This window comes from Ostrinia nubilalis, chromosome Z (genome assembly GCF_963855985.1).
Source record: "Ostrinia nubilalis chromosome Z, ilOstNubi1.1, whole genome shotgun sequence".
In the NCBI taxonomy this organism is placed as follows: Eukaryota; Metazoa; Arthropoda; class Insecta; order Lepidoptera; family Crambidae; genus Ostrinia; species Ostrinia nubilalis.
The window spans coordinates 12,457,015-12,476,094 of NC_087119.1; the positions used below are offsets into that span (position 1 = coordinate 12,457,015).

The following is a 19,080-nucleotide window of genomic DNA, read 5'->3' on the forward strand; positions in this document are numbered from 1 at the left end:
TGAGCGTATACCTATTAAAACATTGAATTTTCAGTTTATTGGCAAAGCTTAACCCTTAGAGTAGGCGCACACCGTTGATTTTTAGTTGGCCAATAGTTGTGCCCGATTTTAATTTGCATGAAGAATCGGCCAAATCGAATCGGCGTAGTGTGCGCACTCCCATACATGCCCATACTGATCAACTATTACCGACTAAACTATCGGCCGACGAAAAATCAACGGTGTGCGCCTACTCTTAAACAAATGCGAGCTGGTAGGTATGTATTTTTTAACAAAGTTCATTGGATTTTCAGTAATCGTGGGTCACTTATTTTCATATTTTTGATCATTTATAAAAAAATAGGGAATAGGGTAGTTTTTTGGGTGGTAAATAACTTACCATTACCCATTCATGACTACCTAATAAACCGAGCAAAATGTTCTCTAATGTAGGAAAAACAATATATTTTTAGGTACCGACTAAGTAGGTCTGAGACAGTATCATTTACCGCAGAAAACGGCAAAGGGCCGTTATATTGTATTCTAATTCATCTTTGTTAGTCACGAATATCATTATATCAAAGTTTTCCTCTAAATATATCTAGAATAATTGATCTAGAGGAGGATTTTCTCATATCCATCAAGTTTGACCTTCTTTCGTGACGTCTCAATAATTTTGGTTTCTTTATAATTGTACAATAACGTAGAAGTCTCTGTAGATTTTTGGCTATTTTGCAGTCTTTCCACAAGATTTGCGTTCCTTGGTCCGCTGTGATGCGTTTATATTTTATTCAAGATATAAATTAACTACATGATATTCATGATCGATTTATATTGCTTGTAATATAAATCGATCATGAACGCAGACAAGTCATTAACGTTGGTCTCGTCCAGCGGCGGTCGGCGTCGGTCAAGGGGCGAATCAATAATTAAAATAATCGACCCAAGACAGCTCGTCCTTCCCTTCCATGTCTTGTTTCAACTTTCAATGGTTGGCTGATCTAAGTTTATTTAGCTCCTAAATTTTTGGCTTTGGTTTATTATTGCGATTAAAAAACTGATTCAAAATTGATATGTCATGTACTAACCCGCACATTTTTTCATGCAAAAAGTTCAATAAATAATTGGAATTTGATTTGATGATCCATGTACAACAGGACGTGAAAATTTCCAGAATTTTTTGTTCGCCTGTGACGTATACATCCAAACGGGGTGCTAGCCATGTTTTCACGTGGGCCCAGGATTCTCGAGGGAGAATTGTTTTAGTAGTTCCATCACTTTTATGAAGCGTTTACAAATTAACGAACTCTTTTTCGGTAGATTGTAATCTATTATCGATGTAAGTAAAACTGTGAAATCACAGTCTGTTGCGCGTTAAATTGTCAACTGTTTAAAACAAAAGTAATAACATGATTTGTATAAGAATTTCACATTTCAATTGATGGTAGGTACAAAAGCTATACTGCGTAGGAAGATAATCACATGCAAATATTCTAGAAAGAATCTGCCAACCACCGAAATGTCTCCGTGGATCAGCTGTGGTTGATAATTGAATAAGAGATCATTCCGCTTCACTAATTCTCGTCGTCTTTCTTTTAATTTAAAGCCTATTTTTCTCTATCAACTAAATGGTTTTAACAAATTAATTGCTTATCTTCTTATTAATTGTGAATCCCAACTTTCTATCTACGACGTTATGTGCGGTGTCATTCATCATATACGTCCCACTGCGTAAAGAATACTTAATTTCTTTATATCTTAATTTGTTTTTCATATTAAGAAAAGCACCAACAATTATATGCCTTTCTTGTTTGGATTACTTTAGTTTTTTTCTAAATGCTTTAAATTTATATACTGACTCGTGGGCACAATGTATTTCATATTCGTAAAATACTCCCAGTTTTTCTTGGAGTAACCTTCTTTCTTTAAGTACTAAAATATGGTTAGTTTCTGTTAGATATTAAAAATCTGTGCAGCAGTGTAGACGTGAAAAGGTTAAAAACTGCAACAGATATTGCCCTTTGAAAGATCAGTATTGAAACTTGACTGAAAGTAATATCTACGTATGAAGATAAAAGGTCACAGTGCACATGGCCCGCACATATGTAGTTTCCGTAACACTGTAGGTTGGATATTGCGTTCTACCAAGTGTCTTATAGGTAATTGATTTGTTTTCACTCCATATTCTTGAGATAGACTTACTGCAATCGTTATCAAACTAGACTCTAACTCTGCATTAACATCTTAAAAGTAGCAAAGTACGCCATCGAAATTTTCCAGGATTCAATAAGTGCTCCTTAAAGAAATACCAAAACCTCTCTTGCTTTATTGCCATCTGATTCGACAATAAAGTCATATTCTTCAAATCTGAAAGTTCGACCAGGAGGTGCTTCTTTACATTCCTTAGTTTTTATTTCATCTATTATAATATGAGAGCTCCGTAAACATTTTTGGTTCACACCTTCTTTTTTATAACTTTTAACGATTTACTGGTAAATCCTGGTTTACCGTCAATGGTACTTATCCTTTTTGTAAAGTTCTGGGTAACGGTAGAACTAGTACCAATACAGCAAATTGTGTGAAAAAAAAACAGTTCTATGAATATCAACTTTACCTTTCTCAGAGATTATTCACAGTAACTTATATTTCAGTCCTGTCAGTATTCTGGACCCATATCTAAATTTACTATAAATTGACAACATATTCCGAAAACTTATTTGAGGTAAGAAGACGTGCAGTGCACGGCTTAACTACGAGCTTCGGACGGAACGAATATCTCACCGGCGTAAAAGCCTGGGAAGTTGAGAAACGCCAAGACAGGCTGCACATTCAGTGTAGCATCATTAGAGCTTTGTTTGCATAATATTGCATTCCCTAATAGGAATATCCACTAAATATACACAAACAATCTATTAAAATGCGAAACAAATGCATTTAATTTAATGAAAATGTATATGAACTCAAGATAAAAAATAAAAGCAAACTTACATACATTTTAATAAAGGATTCTAAATACGCTGTTCGCGTCGTATTTTGTATTCTGCATGTAGAAGAGGAAAATAAACATATTCAAAAGATTGACTAATCTTTGAACGATGATCAAATATGTTATTTCTTTGTTTTCTTCTTCTCGCCACCATTTTCTCGTCAAAGGAATTGTCTTCTTGAGAATCACAGATAAAAGTGAGGGGGTTTGAGGTTATTATTTTAATAAAAACAAAATAAAAAGGATGACTGAAAAAAGGTAACCTTTTTCACCCATTCATCCCACGTATTTTAGCTTCTGTTTGGAGTCTACACTCGAGCCAAAAGTTATTCCACCGTTGATTTTACAGTTTTAGTAAATTAGTCACGTTCGTATGGATTGAGGAGCCAAAGTCAATTAAAAATATTTTAAAGAAAATTCAGTCACTACTTTTAATGTACAGATTTAGTATCTCAGAATAATTATTTAGTAAAAACTACTTTTTGTTCTTCAAGGTCTACATTGATTTGCAACCTTTCACGCATAATGCTTCTGAATCAACAAAATTGCGAACATAACAACTTACAACATACCATTCTTTGTGAAGTTATTTAATAATAGACGAAACGATATTTCGAAAGTGTAATATGTGAAACAATTGCTTATTCTGGCCTTCGTTTTTAAGAACTAAATAGACCAAATTACTCAACATGATATCAATCAATTTCTACGATTCATTGCGTATAGTTTCTTATACCCGAACAACGAGGGCAATAAACCGTATATGGGTCAGGACACGAACCTATATGGATATTTTTATAGTTAGTTACTCTCGCCCAATGTGGATCATAAAACTAAGTTGAATCCGCAGTGAAGTACCAAAATAATAGTGTATAGTGCAAACTAAATCAACGCGGCAGAAACAATATAACACTTGACGTTATGAGTGTTCAGATATTATTGGTTAGTTGTGTGTATAGAAGTTATTGACTAACATCTGCTCAGATATTAATGAAGTAATGAATGTTCAGATATGGTAACTTGCAGTGTATAGAACTTATTGACATTTTAAACTTCAGAAGTATTTGGTCACTTTGTCTGCTCCAATATATCTGACGGCAACTGTACATACCTAACTATTATTCGATTCTGATGAAAGCGCTTTTCTGGCGAACCTTGATTGAACACAATTTTAGTTATTACTACCTACTTACTCACATAATTCTTTCGGCATCGCCTGTCCGAAGTACGTGGAGTCCATAATAACACTCGTATTCGTATACCCTAAAAGTCATTATGACTTTTCAGGGAAATATATGGAGCATCCCGAAGGAACTGTAAATATTGCCAGAATAAAAAGTGACCTTTGTTTTGAAAGCAGTGTATAATCAGTATTCTCTACAGATTTATTTTTTATAAAAATGTTGGCGAATGGTGTGTTTCTAATTTGTAATTTACAGCCATAATAATCATGTTTACGTGTATCGTCATTAGAGAAAATATTCTAATTATTGAACGCGGTTCTCTTATTTTGAAAACTACGTTTAAAAATCATAATTAGTTATACATAAGTGCGGCCTCTCCTACTTTTGTAGGCTCGATTGCGCGAATAGTTATTTGTATGAAATATTATTTTGTGTTTTGTTAGTTAGTATTTTAAACAAAGTTAATCTGTAATAAAACATACTTCTGGACTGTATGATAGCTTGAATTAACTTTTTGAATTTTCACAAATATACATATTGGCGGGGTAAAAAAAACTTCAACACCGCGATGTAGAAAACTACACATTCCACTGCAACGCCATCTAGTTATTTACGGATGACCTATTTCATACAAGAGGATTGTACAGATTTTATTATAATGTTATTAGTCTAAAAAGCCACCTCAATTTCACCTGTAAAACAGTGGGATGTTTTGGTTATGTGCGCTGTTTATTAATTTTTATTAGTTACAAGTTTTTAATTATTTCAAACAATTCAAGCATATTGCCGTGGTATTATCCTTCTTCGTTAATACTTTCGCCAGAGATAGATGGCGCTGTTTATAAAATAGAAACTCAAGTATTTCATCCGTCGCATACCTAGATGATTAAAGTTTTGTGATTTTCATAAACAGCTCGTTTATGAAAATCGATTTATATACATATATTTACTATAAATTATGTCCTCAACCTCCCCTGCGTACTGCTGGCTGGTCGAGGTGGCCAATTACGTACTGAAATTTGGTTGTATCTGATGTAATTAAAGATAATGAGAAATTGGCCTTCAATCTGAGCGAATCAAAATGCTGGTTTTTCTGGCACACCAACCTTAAAAATTTCACTAGACGCGGTCGCGCTCTACTCTGTATGTAGCGTCTTGAAATGTGTCCTTGCTCGTCATCCTGTGTTCTACGGGGTCACCAATTTTATTTAGAGGTGGTCCGAGCGGAGCCACCTTGTATGAAAGGACGTGCGGTAAAAATAGATGCTATTTACAGTTTATATTTACAACACGCACTTGTAGTTGAGTGCACTACTAACTTCCTCAGAGGGATTTTTAATGAAACGCGGTCTTTCAGATTGCAATTCGTGTTGAGAAAATTAATCAATTACCATTTATACAATTTTTGATGGAATACCGTCAACAAAAACATTTCAGTCTTTTAATTACGAACTGCCAAAATTAACTAACCTATTTTAAATCTTAGGCTGAGTTGCACCACCTAACTTTGACCGTAACTATGACGATAACCGGTGTTTTTTGTATGGAGTTTGACAGATTTTTGACGTTTGTCAAAGTTAAAGGAAGATGGTGCAACCCAGCCTTAGAGTTTGGTCTATTACATCGAGCATCTTCCATTGGGAATTATTCCCATTCCATATGTAAAATAGACTACATAAATAAATAAATATATAATAATATAATAAAAACTAGCTTTCCGCCCGCGGCTTCGCCCGCGTGGAATTTTGTCTGTCACAGAAAAACTTTATCGCGCGCGTCCCTGTTTCAAAAACCGGGATAAAAACTATCCTATGTTCTTTCCCGGGACTCAAACTATCTCTATGACAAATTTCATCAAAATCGGTTGCGAGGTTTAAGCGGGAAAGCGTAACAGACAGACAGACAGACAGAGTTACTTTCGCATTTATAATATTAGTTGGGATGTGGTACACCGCCACAAACTCATACGAAGAAAAAGAAGAGTAGGAGAAGGATAATGTTTACAAGGCAGAAATAATAAAGACGCACTTAAAAATGGATTCGATAATTACAGCAGCATAAAATGTGCAGAGATTTTTTCCAGTCTGACAATCCTTGACGGTCTGTTAAAACGGTTTATTTTTCAGCGGTTGTTTGATGAAAATGAGGTCGAACGTGAAATGAGTGCTGATGATTATGATGATAAGGATGAATGGAGAAGGCACCTACAATTTCTTCATCCCATAAGTATTATTTGAATGTGAAAAAGATTAAATACAATTTCCTCTGTGGCTTTGTAATGCGCGCCGTTTCTCTCCTTCTTTAAATAGTTACTGATTCGTGTCAAATTGGTGTTTCTCCGAGTGGAAAATCACTCTACTATTAAGGTATAGGCACGAAATCACTGCTAGTTCAGCAACAACGGTGATAACAAAAAACAAACAGACTTTGGTATCTTGTTGCCCTAAAGTCTATCGAACGCATAAGTAGTCACGCACTGCCCGCGTTCAACGAACCCATTAGAAAAAACGAGAATTTCTACTACTCCTGTTTGTCCTGAACCGTGAAAACGGCGTGGTTTATAAACCATCCCTACACAAAATGCAAATGCGATCAAGACGATTTGGTAAAAGGCTGTACTGAACATGTACATAGCGAAAGATTAAACAGTTTTTACACTGATCATGATCAGGAAGAACAATACAATAGGGATTTCTGCGACGAAACCGATTATGTCAAATATCATCTTAATAGAGTGATAATAGACAAATATTATTACTAAGGGAGTAGAATTAACGTCATGGCTCAAGGCAATCAATCCTTAAGATTGCTTCCTTATTGTAGTCATGGGAACATGTTGCTGTGTTACTTTACCTATCCACAATGTCTTTTGCTTCATTTTTCTGTAGTTAAGTAGGTCTTTTTTATTCGTTTTGTTCGGCTTAAGTTTTGGCCAAATTTTCCGTTTAAAATACAGGGTGGCCGAAACAGTGAGGTCTAAAAGAAAAATTTAGATTCCTTACATCAAGGTGTACCTAAATCACCCCCATGTATATAATACGATTGTGCTTAGTTCAGGACATAGAGTTAATTTTGTGATATTTTAAAATTTTATGACCTTGTAGGCTTTAAACATTTTTATCTTTTTTTTGGGTTGACTTTTTTCAGATTTCTTTTTTTCGACAGATTTGTTATTAATTGCAGATGTTTGAAAAAAATAATCAACTTCCTATCTTTGATTTAAGATACAAAAGTTTTGCTAGAAACATTAAAATTATGCTTTTATCAGAACACTATCAAATTTTCAACTTAAAAGTTTAAGTAAAAAAAAGAACTTCCATAGGTCCAAAACCATTTTAAAAACTGCGCCGTTTCCTGAATTTCATAATAATACAAAAAAACATGTACTTAATGGGCCACTATTTCCTGTAATCGGTCCACTAAAGTGGTAAGTCGGAGATTCCGTTACATGTTTTTGACTTTCTTAGAGTTAATTAATATTGGGAATCCTCTAAGTTTACATTACGTAGAACAGATTTAGAGCAGTAACTGGACAGAAAATGTTTTTATTCTCAACGAGGAAGCTCTTGCGCTTCATCACACCTGGTGGAAACTGATGATTAGGCTGAAGGTGGAAGGGAACTGCAACTACAAAGGAACTATGGCTTCCTACCTCCAAATTCCGGAACACATTGTTATTTTAAGTAAGTTTTAATGAACATAAACCAAATATCCCTCCTTCTCCTTCTCACTGTAGTAGGTATTTCAAGGGTAATAGTAAAATGTAACAACTGCCTCTGTCTTCAAGTGGTAAGAGGTAAGCTTCAGAGGTCCCGGGTTTGATTCCCAGTGGCGGTGAAATTGTATGTTCGGTTTGGTTGGTGGTAGGGTTTGATCTAAGTCTGCCTGGCTAGCAAGTATTTTCCTAAGTCTATCACTATAACAATAATGTTAATAGCATTACTGTATTCCGGCATTTGGAGGTAGGAAGCCATAGTACCTCTGTAGTTGAAGTTCCCTTCCACCTTGAGCCTAATCATCAGTTTCTACCGGGTGTGATGAAGGGCAAGAGCTTCCTCGTTGAGAATAAAAACATGTTCTGTCCAGTTACTGCTCTAAATCTGTTCTACGTAATGTAAACTTAGAGGATTCCCAATATTAATTAACTCTAAGAAAGTCAAAAACATGTAACGGAATCTCCGACTTACCACTTTAGTGGACCGATTACAGGAAATAGTGGCCCATTAAGTACATGTTTTTTTGTATTATTATGAATGTTCAGGAAACGGCGCAGTTTTTAAAATGGTTTTGGACCTATGGAAGTTCTTTTTTTTACTTAAACTTTTAAGTTGAAAATTTGATAGTGTTCTGATAAAAGCATAATTTTAATGTTTCTAGCAAAACTTTTGTATCTTAAATCAAAGATAGGAAGTTGATTATTTTTTTCAAACATCTGCAATTAATAACAAATCTGTCGAAAAAAAGAAATCTGAAAAAAGTCAACCCAAAAAAAAGATAAAAATGTTTAAAGCCTACAAGGTCATAAAATTTTAAAATATCACAAAATTAACTCTATGTCCTGAACTAAGCACAATCGTATTATATACATGGGGGTGATTTAGGTACACCTTGATGTAAGGAATCTAAATTTTTCTTTTAGACCTCACTGTTTTGGCCTCCCTGTATAAGAAATCTGCGGTTATTGTTTTACATTCGTCGCAACTTAATAAATGGTTAGAACAAACTTCGGTTGTCCTGTTGCTCGATCCACTTTTTTAAAATTTATTATATAATTAATTGCATTATAAATATTTTTATATTGAGTCTGACTGATTTCATACACTTATTCTTGGAAAAAAATCTACACGTATTTGCCGCCTTATCCATTGTTTTTGGGACACTCGTATTTGTATAGTTTAGTTTTGCCTACTCTTGACGGTGGCCAGCCCTTTATATCTTGTAGGCTGTTTCTCTTGTATCCGTCTCTACTAATTAAAACTGGCACGCTATTCGAACGGCCTGGGAATTCGGGAACACAGTGTTTATGTTGGTGTCGTATTGCCCTCGCAGATAAGTGTAAATTAGTAAGTAGCATTTTAGTAGATAGTCGCTTACTATCATGAGGGAGAGTATTTTTTGATATACGTCTACCTACAGCCAAACAACGTAGACATCATAAAACTGTGTATTCCTCCGTAGGTAATGTTCTTTAAAATATTCTGGAGGTCTCGACTCTAGTCGATTTATGAGCTAGCCGCTCTACCGCAAATAAGTATGCCTATCCCCCACACTATAGGAATAAAAGCTTTTTGGCACGATTACATATGAATTCAGATGAGTATTTTTATAATTTACAATATGGATGGAATAGAAAGTTTTGAGTAGTATTAAAAGAAATACCTACAGGTTCAAGGCTAATTCACTCACAATTAATATTAATGTGAATATGTATTTCATGTAATGCTTTTATTTTTATAATATTTATTCGGTAATCACTGTGTAATTGGTATATAATTACTCGTATTAGAAAAATATAACAGTTAATCGATGAAAAACTCATTAGTAGGTGATTTAGTCAAGCTTTTGGCTGATGTCACGATGTTAAAACTGGCACAAAAATGATTTATTGATTGATTGATTGATCCTATAAATCCAGGAAAACAATGTCTGATAGATCCCGCTAGTTAAGTCGGGATAACGCCATCTATGAGTGAAAATTGTAACTAACATTTCCGAGGCACGGTGTTAGATTTTTTGCAATTCTAATTCATAATCTGGTTGGTCCTGTCACCTGTGGGAAGTAAATGAAAGATGTTGGTCATTAAAACGAGTCCCCTTTTAGTTTATTACTTCTCACTAAATCTATTTCAGATTTATTCATTCATATTTTATTTATGTACTCTTACATATGTATCTATGCAAGAACTGTTGACTTGGATATTCAGTCTTATGTAAATCTGAAGCCTTCTTCAAGCATTTTGAGTGGCCCGCTCTGCTCTCAAAGGTCTCGGGCAAACTGACAGACGAAAGGGTACTGTTTCATTGTAGTTATATTCGCAACAGTCACCAAACGGACATTGCTTACGTCTCTGTTTAAAGTAGGTTACTGCATTGCACCATATTATAATAAAGTACTTGGAATGGTTAATTATACCTAAGTTTTAGTTAAGTAAGTAATCTTTACCATATTACGAGTAGTATGGCCGTCCAATTGCAAACAAAAGTTGGGTCAAAAGTTTTTAATTACTTGAGTTAGGTTCAGATAGCTGCGCGACGTCCCACGTACTTTATTACGCGGGCTGAAATAGACATTACATGAGAGAGTACTGGTAAAATGGAGTGGATAGTATGCTGTCTTAAAATGGCTCTTAAAGCGTGTCTAATGATCTATTATTTCCCATACCTTTAAAGTTAGTAGTGGCGTCGCGACTTGATATCCAAAATTACTTTAAAAAATCCTCCAGGGAATACTCCTGTGATAAGATAATCTAAACATCTTTGTGTTTTAAACACATCAACGATTCTTTGGTTTCTCAGAAACAATATGGTTTTTCCATTTTTTAAATAAGTATCTAACATCCATTATGAAGGCTATCTCGTAAAGGTGAATAAAGTAAGGTATCATCTAGTTAATACTTTACCTTATTGCACCTCTACAGGGCATGGATTTCCAAGAACGAGCCAAGGTGGTTTCTTTTACAGGTTTAACTCAATTCTGAAAGCAATATCCGCTAACGGAAAGCTTGATAGAGATAAGCCGAGGACTTTAAAAACCCTTAACCGGCAGTGAACTCAAGTTGTTCGTTGCACAAACAAGTCACGCCGGTGGGAATTTACAACAATAATAATTATAGAATAGAAGAATAAAATGTAGTCCTACTTACGTCACACTATAAAAGCTGATAATTACATAAAATATTTGAACTATTAATTGAGGAAGTTTCCTCATCAGCCAGATTCTGATGGTTCCTTCGCCTTGCCAGACAGCTTTTAGGGTGGCTGAAAGTGCGAACGCGAGGCACTATAAATATTGTTTTTTGTACTTTTTCTTAAGTTACTCAAGTATTTGAGTCTGTAAATCATCATCTCATGTTGATGAGCTGAGGATGGAAGGTAAGTACAACTCATTAAGGCTTAGGAGTTGGAGGACAATTCTTTAACCAGTATATATAAGTATAGTTTCTAAAGTTATTTGGGTGTTTGCATCAGCTAGTCATCATCCCATGTTGATGGAAGGTACAACTCCTTAACGCTTAGGAGTTGTAGGATAATTCTTATAATATTGTAGGTACGTATAGACTGACAAATACAGGCTTCCCAGTAAGTAATCGGAGATACTTGTGTTGGGAATGTCTCGCATCTTTCAAAACGGTTAACAAAATTACATAGCTTTATGCAAAATACAATTTATAAATGTACAAAAAAGTGAGTGAAAAATTATGATATGTGATGCATGCAAGTGCGTATGTGTGTGTGTGTGTATGTGTGTGTGTCCAGTCAAGATTATTTATAGGTCGTATCGAACAGTCTGGAATGCATTCTCTTAGCGGTCGCAGGTTTTTTATACTTGTACACAGATGGCCCGCGCCCCCTTTAAAGGTCTTTGTGCCTCCCCTGGGGGCGCGCCCCCCACCAAGGGAACCAATACCTTAGTTATGCCCGTTTTTACCATAGCGAAAAGGTCTTAACTTACCTTTTCGAAAAAATGCGGGATTGTAATCACAGCATGTGATGGCATGGAATCCTGGCAAGCTCTTGCAAACAGATTCTCCTAATTTTGCGTATATTTTTGTGAGGTCTACGTATCTTAAATTGTTTCCAGTGCCTATCAGCATCCAAAGAAGTGAATTTTGTAGTCGGTGCATATGACCAAGCATGATGGCTGCAATATCGGTATCGACACTTCTAATCACAATATTGACTTGATTTGGAATGCTACACGCATTACTAGACGTCAAGAAATTGAAATGATGAATTTTAATTGCTGTGATGGGGCTGGGTGTTACTATGTATAATAATTATGTATGTATTTACAAAAAAAAAAGTATTTAAGTATGTTTATATCCGTTGTCTAGTACACATAGCTTGCTTAGTTTGAGACTATAATTGTAGTGTAAAATGTCCAGGCATATTTATTTATAGCTATATTTATTTATCTATAATGTATGTATAATTACTTAAAACAGGTGATATTTTATTATTGCTTAATCGCATTTAACTGTGATTAAGTTACAATTAATGAAAACTGTGTTGCTTTTAATGCCAATGCATTTTTAACCTTTAACTATGGACGTGAAAAAATAATCACACTCCCATGGACGTCGGGTCTCACAGACCCCTATCTAAAATTCTTCTTATTTTCATATCTGAATTAATTTGAATTTATTAAAGAGTTGATATATATCTAATAACTATAAATAAAGGATTTAGTGGTAAATATAATCAAATTTTAACCATCATTTAATTATTTTTTTGCAAATTTAAAAAACTTAGACATTTTTCAGTGTTAATTGACTTGCCATCACATATAGGCTTCTTGATTACAGTCGATTATTAATAAATGAAAGTAATATTTTTTTCCTTGCTAATTAATAACCATGTAACATAAAAACATGAACAAAACTTCTGAAGGACATAAATTAAAAAATTTGACAAGGGTTAAAGTTAGTAAAATTATACACAGTGGCCCAGAACACTGAAAACAAATTATCTCTACAGGCATGTGTTATCTTTCTTTGAGAGTTTTGATAGACAAAATGTACACCATTCAGAATCGGAATCTGCAGCAATGGTGAATTCTAAGAATCTAAACTCAAAAGAAGAATCGTCTACAAATAATACCTTACTTCTGAAATGTTCTTTAGATAGTTGGGCTAATAATATAGCTGATGTACTCAGATACTTTCTGCCATTAAATATTCTTAAACTAGAGCAATTTACTTAAGATTATAATAATATAATATAAAAAAATTATAGTTGACAAGTCACATCCATACAAGTATGTTTGTATGGAAATTATAGTCATCGGGTCTCCCAGGCCCGGACAAAATTTTGGATGGTTATTACTCACGTAATAAGTGCCGGAAGATGCGATTTTATGCCTCCTCGGTCCAAACACAGTTAAAACTGAAGCTACTGAGATGGTCGAGAGCAGCACGTGGCGGGAAGGTGTTTAAACCGAGAAATCGGAAAGGGGGGTGGGCCTCTGAGACCCGACGTCCATAGTTAAAGGTTAAATATAAGTACATTTTTACTATAAATAAGTAGGCATACTAAAATTAATAAACCTAAAAGTTTCACTTTAGTCCTAACCTATGAAATTTTGCCTTCCATCATCAGCTCACCTTAATAACCTGAAATAATACAATATTTGTCAGTCTATACGTACCTACAATATTATAAGAATTATCCTACAACTCCTAAGCGTTAAGGAGTTGTATCTTCCATTAACATGGGATGATGACTAGCTGTTGCAAACACCCAAATAACTTTAGAAACTATACTTACGAGGGCAGGTCAAAAAGTTCGCGGAATGGAGGGTAAAGGCCTATTCAAACCTGAGCGATATTCGCTGCCGCTGTGGGTAGAGGTAAATACCACGCGGGTTTCGCTCAGGTATTTAGTATCAAGTACCGCGGCTAGAGCGACCTGAGCGATATTCGCTGCCGCTGTGGGTAGAGGTACATACCGCGAGGGAGCAGCGGCATGCATCCCGCCCCTCACTCCGCAAGCAGGTTTTAGGTTAAGTTAAAAGTTGTGTTAATATTGTAAAATACAAAAGTTGCGTCCTAGTTATCTAAAATAAAGATTTTCGTCAATTAATATTTAAATTTGTTTCCTCACCTCAACGTTAAGTATTGCTAAGCGTTCTTCAGGGCATATGGGTTCTCGATATTTAGTGAATGATTTGCTGATATTTTCCTTTATCATATTTAATATTTCATCGAGGTTCTCAGTCGTCATTCTGAATGCATTAAAAAACCGTTCTTCATCCAATCTTAATCTTGGATTGGATATAAAGTGTGGAATTTCCCATGAATTCGGTGTTGTCTGTGGATGTCTCCAAATTCTTTTCTTAACTGGTGAGTCAATTAAAGCTAATAAAAGTAAAACGTCCTGTTCATCACTATCCATCACTAAAATCAAATGCTCTGCAGAAATTACAACGTGACTGACGTGTATATTCTTTGGCGACTCACAAATGACTAACTGTTATATTACCGCATACCCACTGGGTTTTTTCTGCCGCAGACGGTAGCGAATACCGCTTAGGTATAAACAGTAATATTACCGCATACCCACTGGGTTTTCTCTGCCGCAGACGGTAGCGAATACCGCTTAGGTCTGAATAGGCCTTAATGAGTAAAAAACTTCACTAAAATATTTTTGCTTCTTAGTTTATTCTTTGTTTAGCATAATAATACAATTATTAAATTTGTCATTTAATTAATTGATACCTTCGAAAAAAAATTTTTCGTTTACATCGTCAAAATAGCCCAAAATTGCGCACTTGACTTCATTCTCACTGGAAAATTTCATACTTCTAAGCTTTTTCTTCATTTAAACAAAAAAATGGTGATAATAGCTGAGGGCTTGATCTGGGCTAAGAAGATTTTCCAGGATTCCGAAGCCTTTTGAATAATAGCCACCACAACTTGCACCTTAAGGGCTGCCACGATGGTAGGTGTCTGTCAATGAATGACGTCATTTCTGTTCGAATTCGAATTTCGTCATTTTAGCTTACAATAACTTCAATTATCGATTGTAATACACCAATAAATTGATTTTTCGCAAGGATAGAGAACTAAAACTTCTTGCTTCATTTTGGAAATAATGATTTCTGTCAACTAACCAAACTACTGCAACAGCACTAGATCGCATATAAAGAATGTCTAAGTCGCACTAAAGTAAGGTGTACGGATGCAGTATGGTTAAGTTCAACATAGCAAGGGTTATTTAAAGCCAAAATCGCGAAATCTTATGCGTAGTACGTATACATCGATGATATTTTGTATGTAAATAATTCAAAACAAAACTCTTTTTTTCTCTTAACTCCAGGGATAGATTTCAGTGCGCTTCGGTTTACACATTAGTATTGGCCTGAGGAACAAAATGCACTATGGGTTGATTCTGGGCAGCACTTGGTCCAGACCCTGGCACCATCCTTTTTATCTAATTTCTCCTTAATAAAATGGTATTTAACATCAATGTGCTTGCTCCTCCTATTTAAGATTCCGTTTTTAATCAAAACTATTGCTGATTGATTATCACAAACAATTGTGTTTTTGGTAACTCCCCTGTCAACTCATGAATTAAACTCTGAATGTAAAGCAGATCTTTTATACACTCGGCTGTAGATATATGTATATTCAGCCTCAGTACTAGACAAAGCAGTTACTGACTGTTTGCGAGAACACCAGTGAATTGGACCACCACCATAAAACACTACAAAACCAGTCGTGCTTTTCCTAGTATCAGGATCACCTGCAAAGTCTGCATCACAAGATTTTTTTTTTTAATAACCAATTTTTAATAAACAATAACCTACATGAAACGACAGATCTAATCTTGTTTTGTTCACTAAATACAACAACGAGCCGATTAATTGCCTATAACGATGCACATCATCATCACCACCTTTCCCCTCTTGATGTGTATCTACCAAAATATCTGGATGACTACTATCTTTTAAGCTTTTGTATTTAAAGGACAATGACTAAAAATGTATGGAGTGTGGTCCAAATGTCCACCACTAACGAGACCTATCTAGTAAAATAGTCTACTAAATACTGATTCATTATAACCAAACCGCAATCAAAAATATGCTGTCAGTAAAAAGTTATGACTGAATGAAAAGTCATGTTTTTTACCTTTTCATCCGAAAAATGTTCTTGATATCATTCTATCCATCGCACATTTTGGATTAATCTATGCATGTTATGTCATATCGTTTAGTGTGCCGTGTTAGATTCTAGCTAAAAGAAAAAAAAATAAGCTCAGAAGAAAGACATCAATATTGGAATTATGGTCGGGTGGTCGCTGCTCCGCCCCTATTGGTTGTAGGGTGATGTTATATAACCCAAAACCATCCTTGATAAATGGGCTATCCATAACAGAAATAATTTTTCAAATCGGACTATTAGTTCCTGAGATTAGCGCGTAAACTACTACAATTTTTCATACCGTCATAACTTTTGACTGACAGCTTATTTTTCTTTCGTCCCATACTGAAAGTTAATCTCTATTTAATGGACTATAAGCCAATATAGGTCTCATTAGTGGTGGACATTTGGACCACTTTTGGTCATTGTCCTTTATCTAAAAGTTGATTTATATAACTTTCCTGAAAATTTTTTATAAAATTTTCTTTAATGAACACATCAAAACCTATGAACTTTTCAGTTTTATTAAATTTCCGCATTTCAAATTCCGTTTCTAATTGATTTATTATTTTATTTAAACATATCTCATCCTTACCAATTAAAATACTATCATCTACGTAAATTGCTAAGTATATATTTTTATTTTTATTATAAAACACACATGTATCTAATTTCATTTGTATCAATCCCAATTTCTTCAAAAATTCCGTCAAACTCTTATTCCACATAAGTGGCGCTTGCTTCAACCCGTACAAACTTTTCTTTAATTTACACACCTTATTTTCTTTGTCCTTTATGTTGTATCCTAAAGGTATCTCCATAAAAATATCTTCATTTAATTTCCCATATAAAAATGCTGTTTTCACGTCGAACTGCTTTATTTTAAACCCTTGTCGAGCTGCAATAGCCAACAACAATCTAACACTTGTTGTGTTTACCACTGGACTATTATGTTTCTTTATAGTCAATATTATACTTTTGTAAAAAACCTCTTGCCACTAATCTAGCCTTATATCTTCCACCAGGCTTTATTGTAAAAATCCATTTACTTGATATTATTTTTCTATTTCTTGCTTCCTGCATTCTTACAATTTCCCATGTTTTATTCTTCTCTAAAGATTCTTTTTCTTCATCAATTGATTTCTTCCATAAATCTTTATCAACACTACTCAAAACTTCCGTAAAAGTTAAAAACGAACTCTCTAAATCATAATCCATTAGCCTAGAAGGTAATCTCCTCTCTCTATTTGGTAAAATCCTTAAACCATCACTGTCTTCAACAGCTGAATCTTCTCTAACCTCCCCTCTCAAATTTATATTTTCTTCAATACAATCTTCAATATTCTCAGTATTTCCACCATCAACTTCAACATCTTCAACTCTATCTTCATAAACACCATTATCTTCAACACCATTTCTAATATCTTCATTAACTTCTTCATTACCAACACCACCGCTTATAACTTCATCACAAATATCACCATTAATATCACTATTAATATCACTATTAATATCACCATTAATAACGTCTTTAGTCTTGTTTATAGGTACATGACCGAAGGCACGATGCCAGAAGCCTTTAATAAAGAATGTTTTGTCTGACCTCGAATGCACGACTGACTTTGACATGTCCATTGGCAGTTTCATATAATTATGCTCGTTGTTGTCTCGTCCTCGATGATGAAAGATAACTAGTGTAGTCCCGGCTTACATCCTCTGGCGTCACACAATTTTAAAGCTAAAATAAAATATTTCTGAACGCAGTCGTACCTAGGTCCCACCACGCCATCTATACCTGTCAACTCATTCGGTTTTCCGTGTTTAATGGCGTCACGTTTGCGGTCGTGAAAATTTTGTTATTTAGAGTGTTTTTTGTACTGAATATTCGAAATAATGGAAATAAAAAGGAAAGGAGAACATAAACTTCCTCTACTGAAAAAGATTCGACGGTTGGAAAAGAAAATAATCAGTTTACCGGAATCCGATGACGAAGGTGAGGTTATGAAAAAATGAAGAATCTGTTCGAGGCTCTGGTTTATTGGTAATAAACTTACTTATAGCAACCATGGGGGTGTTCTGTGGGAACACACGAGGTTGGCGATATAAGTAGAGCACTTTTTTTGCGGCGATGTACGCATTTGTTGCATGACGCAATATGGCGGCAAGGCACGCTACGACAAAACAATACTTGTCTATTTATGCAACCACTGGGGTGTTCTGTGGGAACACACACGGTTGGCAATAATTACCAAGGGCATTCTTCGGGAATGCACGCAACTTTTATGCATGACAAGCTATGCAACTATGTTTTCTATGACGGACGCACACGTTGTCGGCAAACCTCGATGCATCCGGAGGGAATGCATGTAAATTTCGCGGTACAATGCAGCACAGTACCGGGAGCTTCCATTCAATAGTGTTTCTTTTACAGTTAAGGAGATTGAAGGTGAAATCGAAAGTGAAAATGAGAATGATCATCCTGAAACAGAATTCCTTGAGGATCTTATCCTTGACGAGGATTACAACAAAAAGGAGGAATTAGGGGATGAAGTACTGAATATACTAGGAGTGGCTCCCACTCCAACCCCTAAGAATGCACTTCTGCTCAAACAAATTGCTGAGAGATGGTGCGAGATCCTGGAGAAAGGATTAAAAAAAGATGAAAAAGAAACAGTTACAAAAGACAATCCAGCCTTCCAGAATGTACTCAAGATGTGTGCTCAAAAACATAATAAGGAAGTTGCCGCTGCTCTAAATGACAGGGCTAAGAGAAGGGATCAAGTAATTGAAACCCGACAGAAACAAATGTCCACAGCCTTGGCCTGTGTAGGCCATGCTGTACAGATGTGTATCGGAGATCATTAACAACTAAAACTGTATTAAGAAGCTGAATGAAGCGGGTTAGCAGCTAAGTGATTCTATATGTTCCGGAAACCAATTGATGTAGAAACTTGGCACTCTCAACAATAAAAAATAACAATCTAAGGAATCATTACTTGAAATTGAGAATGGAGATTATTTGTTTGGTAATAATCTGATTGAAAAAATAAAAACTGCAAGGGCAGTTCAA

At 35.0% G+C, this 19,080-nt stretch overlaps 1 protein-coding gene and 1 long non-coding RNA gene across 2 annotated transcripts in view; one reads left to right on the plus strand and one right to left on the minus strand.

Annotated features, from left to right (window-relative positions):
- Positions 1-19,080, minus strand: part of LOC135086772 (uncharacterized) — a 371,747-nt gene that overhangs the window by 331,371 nt on the left and 21,296 nt on the right. The gene's annotated exons all lie outside the window — the stretch shown is intronic.
- On the plus strand, positions 17,671-19,063 carry LOC135086471 (uncharacterized). The gene is made up of 2 exons (XM_063981197.1): positions 17,671-18,003; positions 18,442-19,063. The coding sequence occupies exons 1-2, from the start codon at positions 17,904-17,906 to the stop codon at positions 18,873-18,875; spliced, it is 534 nt and encodes a 177-aa protein (XP_063837267.1). The 5' UTR covers positions 17,671-17,903; the 3' UTR covers positions 18,876-19,063.

Excerpts from the sequence above, each read along its gene's own strand:
- LOC135086471 (XM_063981197.1), top strand. The coding sequence starts at position 17,904 with ATGGAAATAAAAAGGAAAGGAGAACATAAACTTCCTCTACTGAAAAAG. Across the intron at positions 18,004-18,441 it reads ACCGGAATCCGATGACGAAG|TTAAGGAGATTGAAGGTGAA; the intron begins GTGAGGTTATGA and ends TTTCTTTTACAG.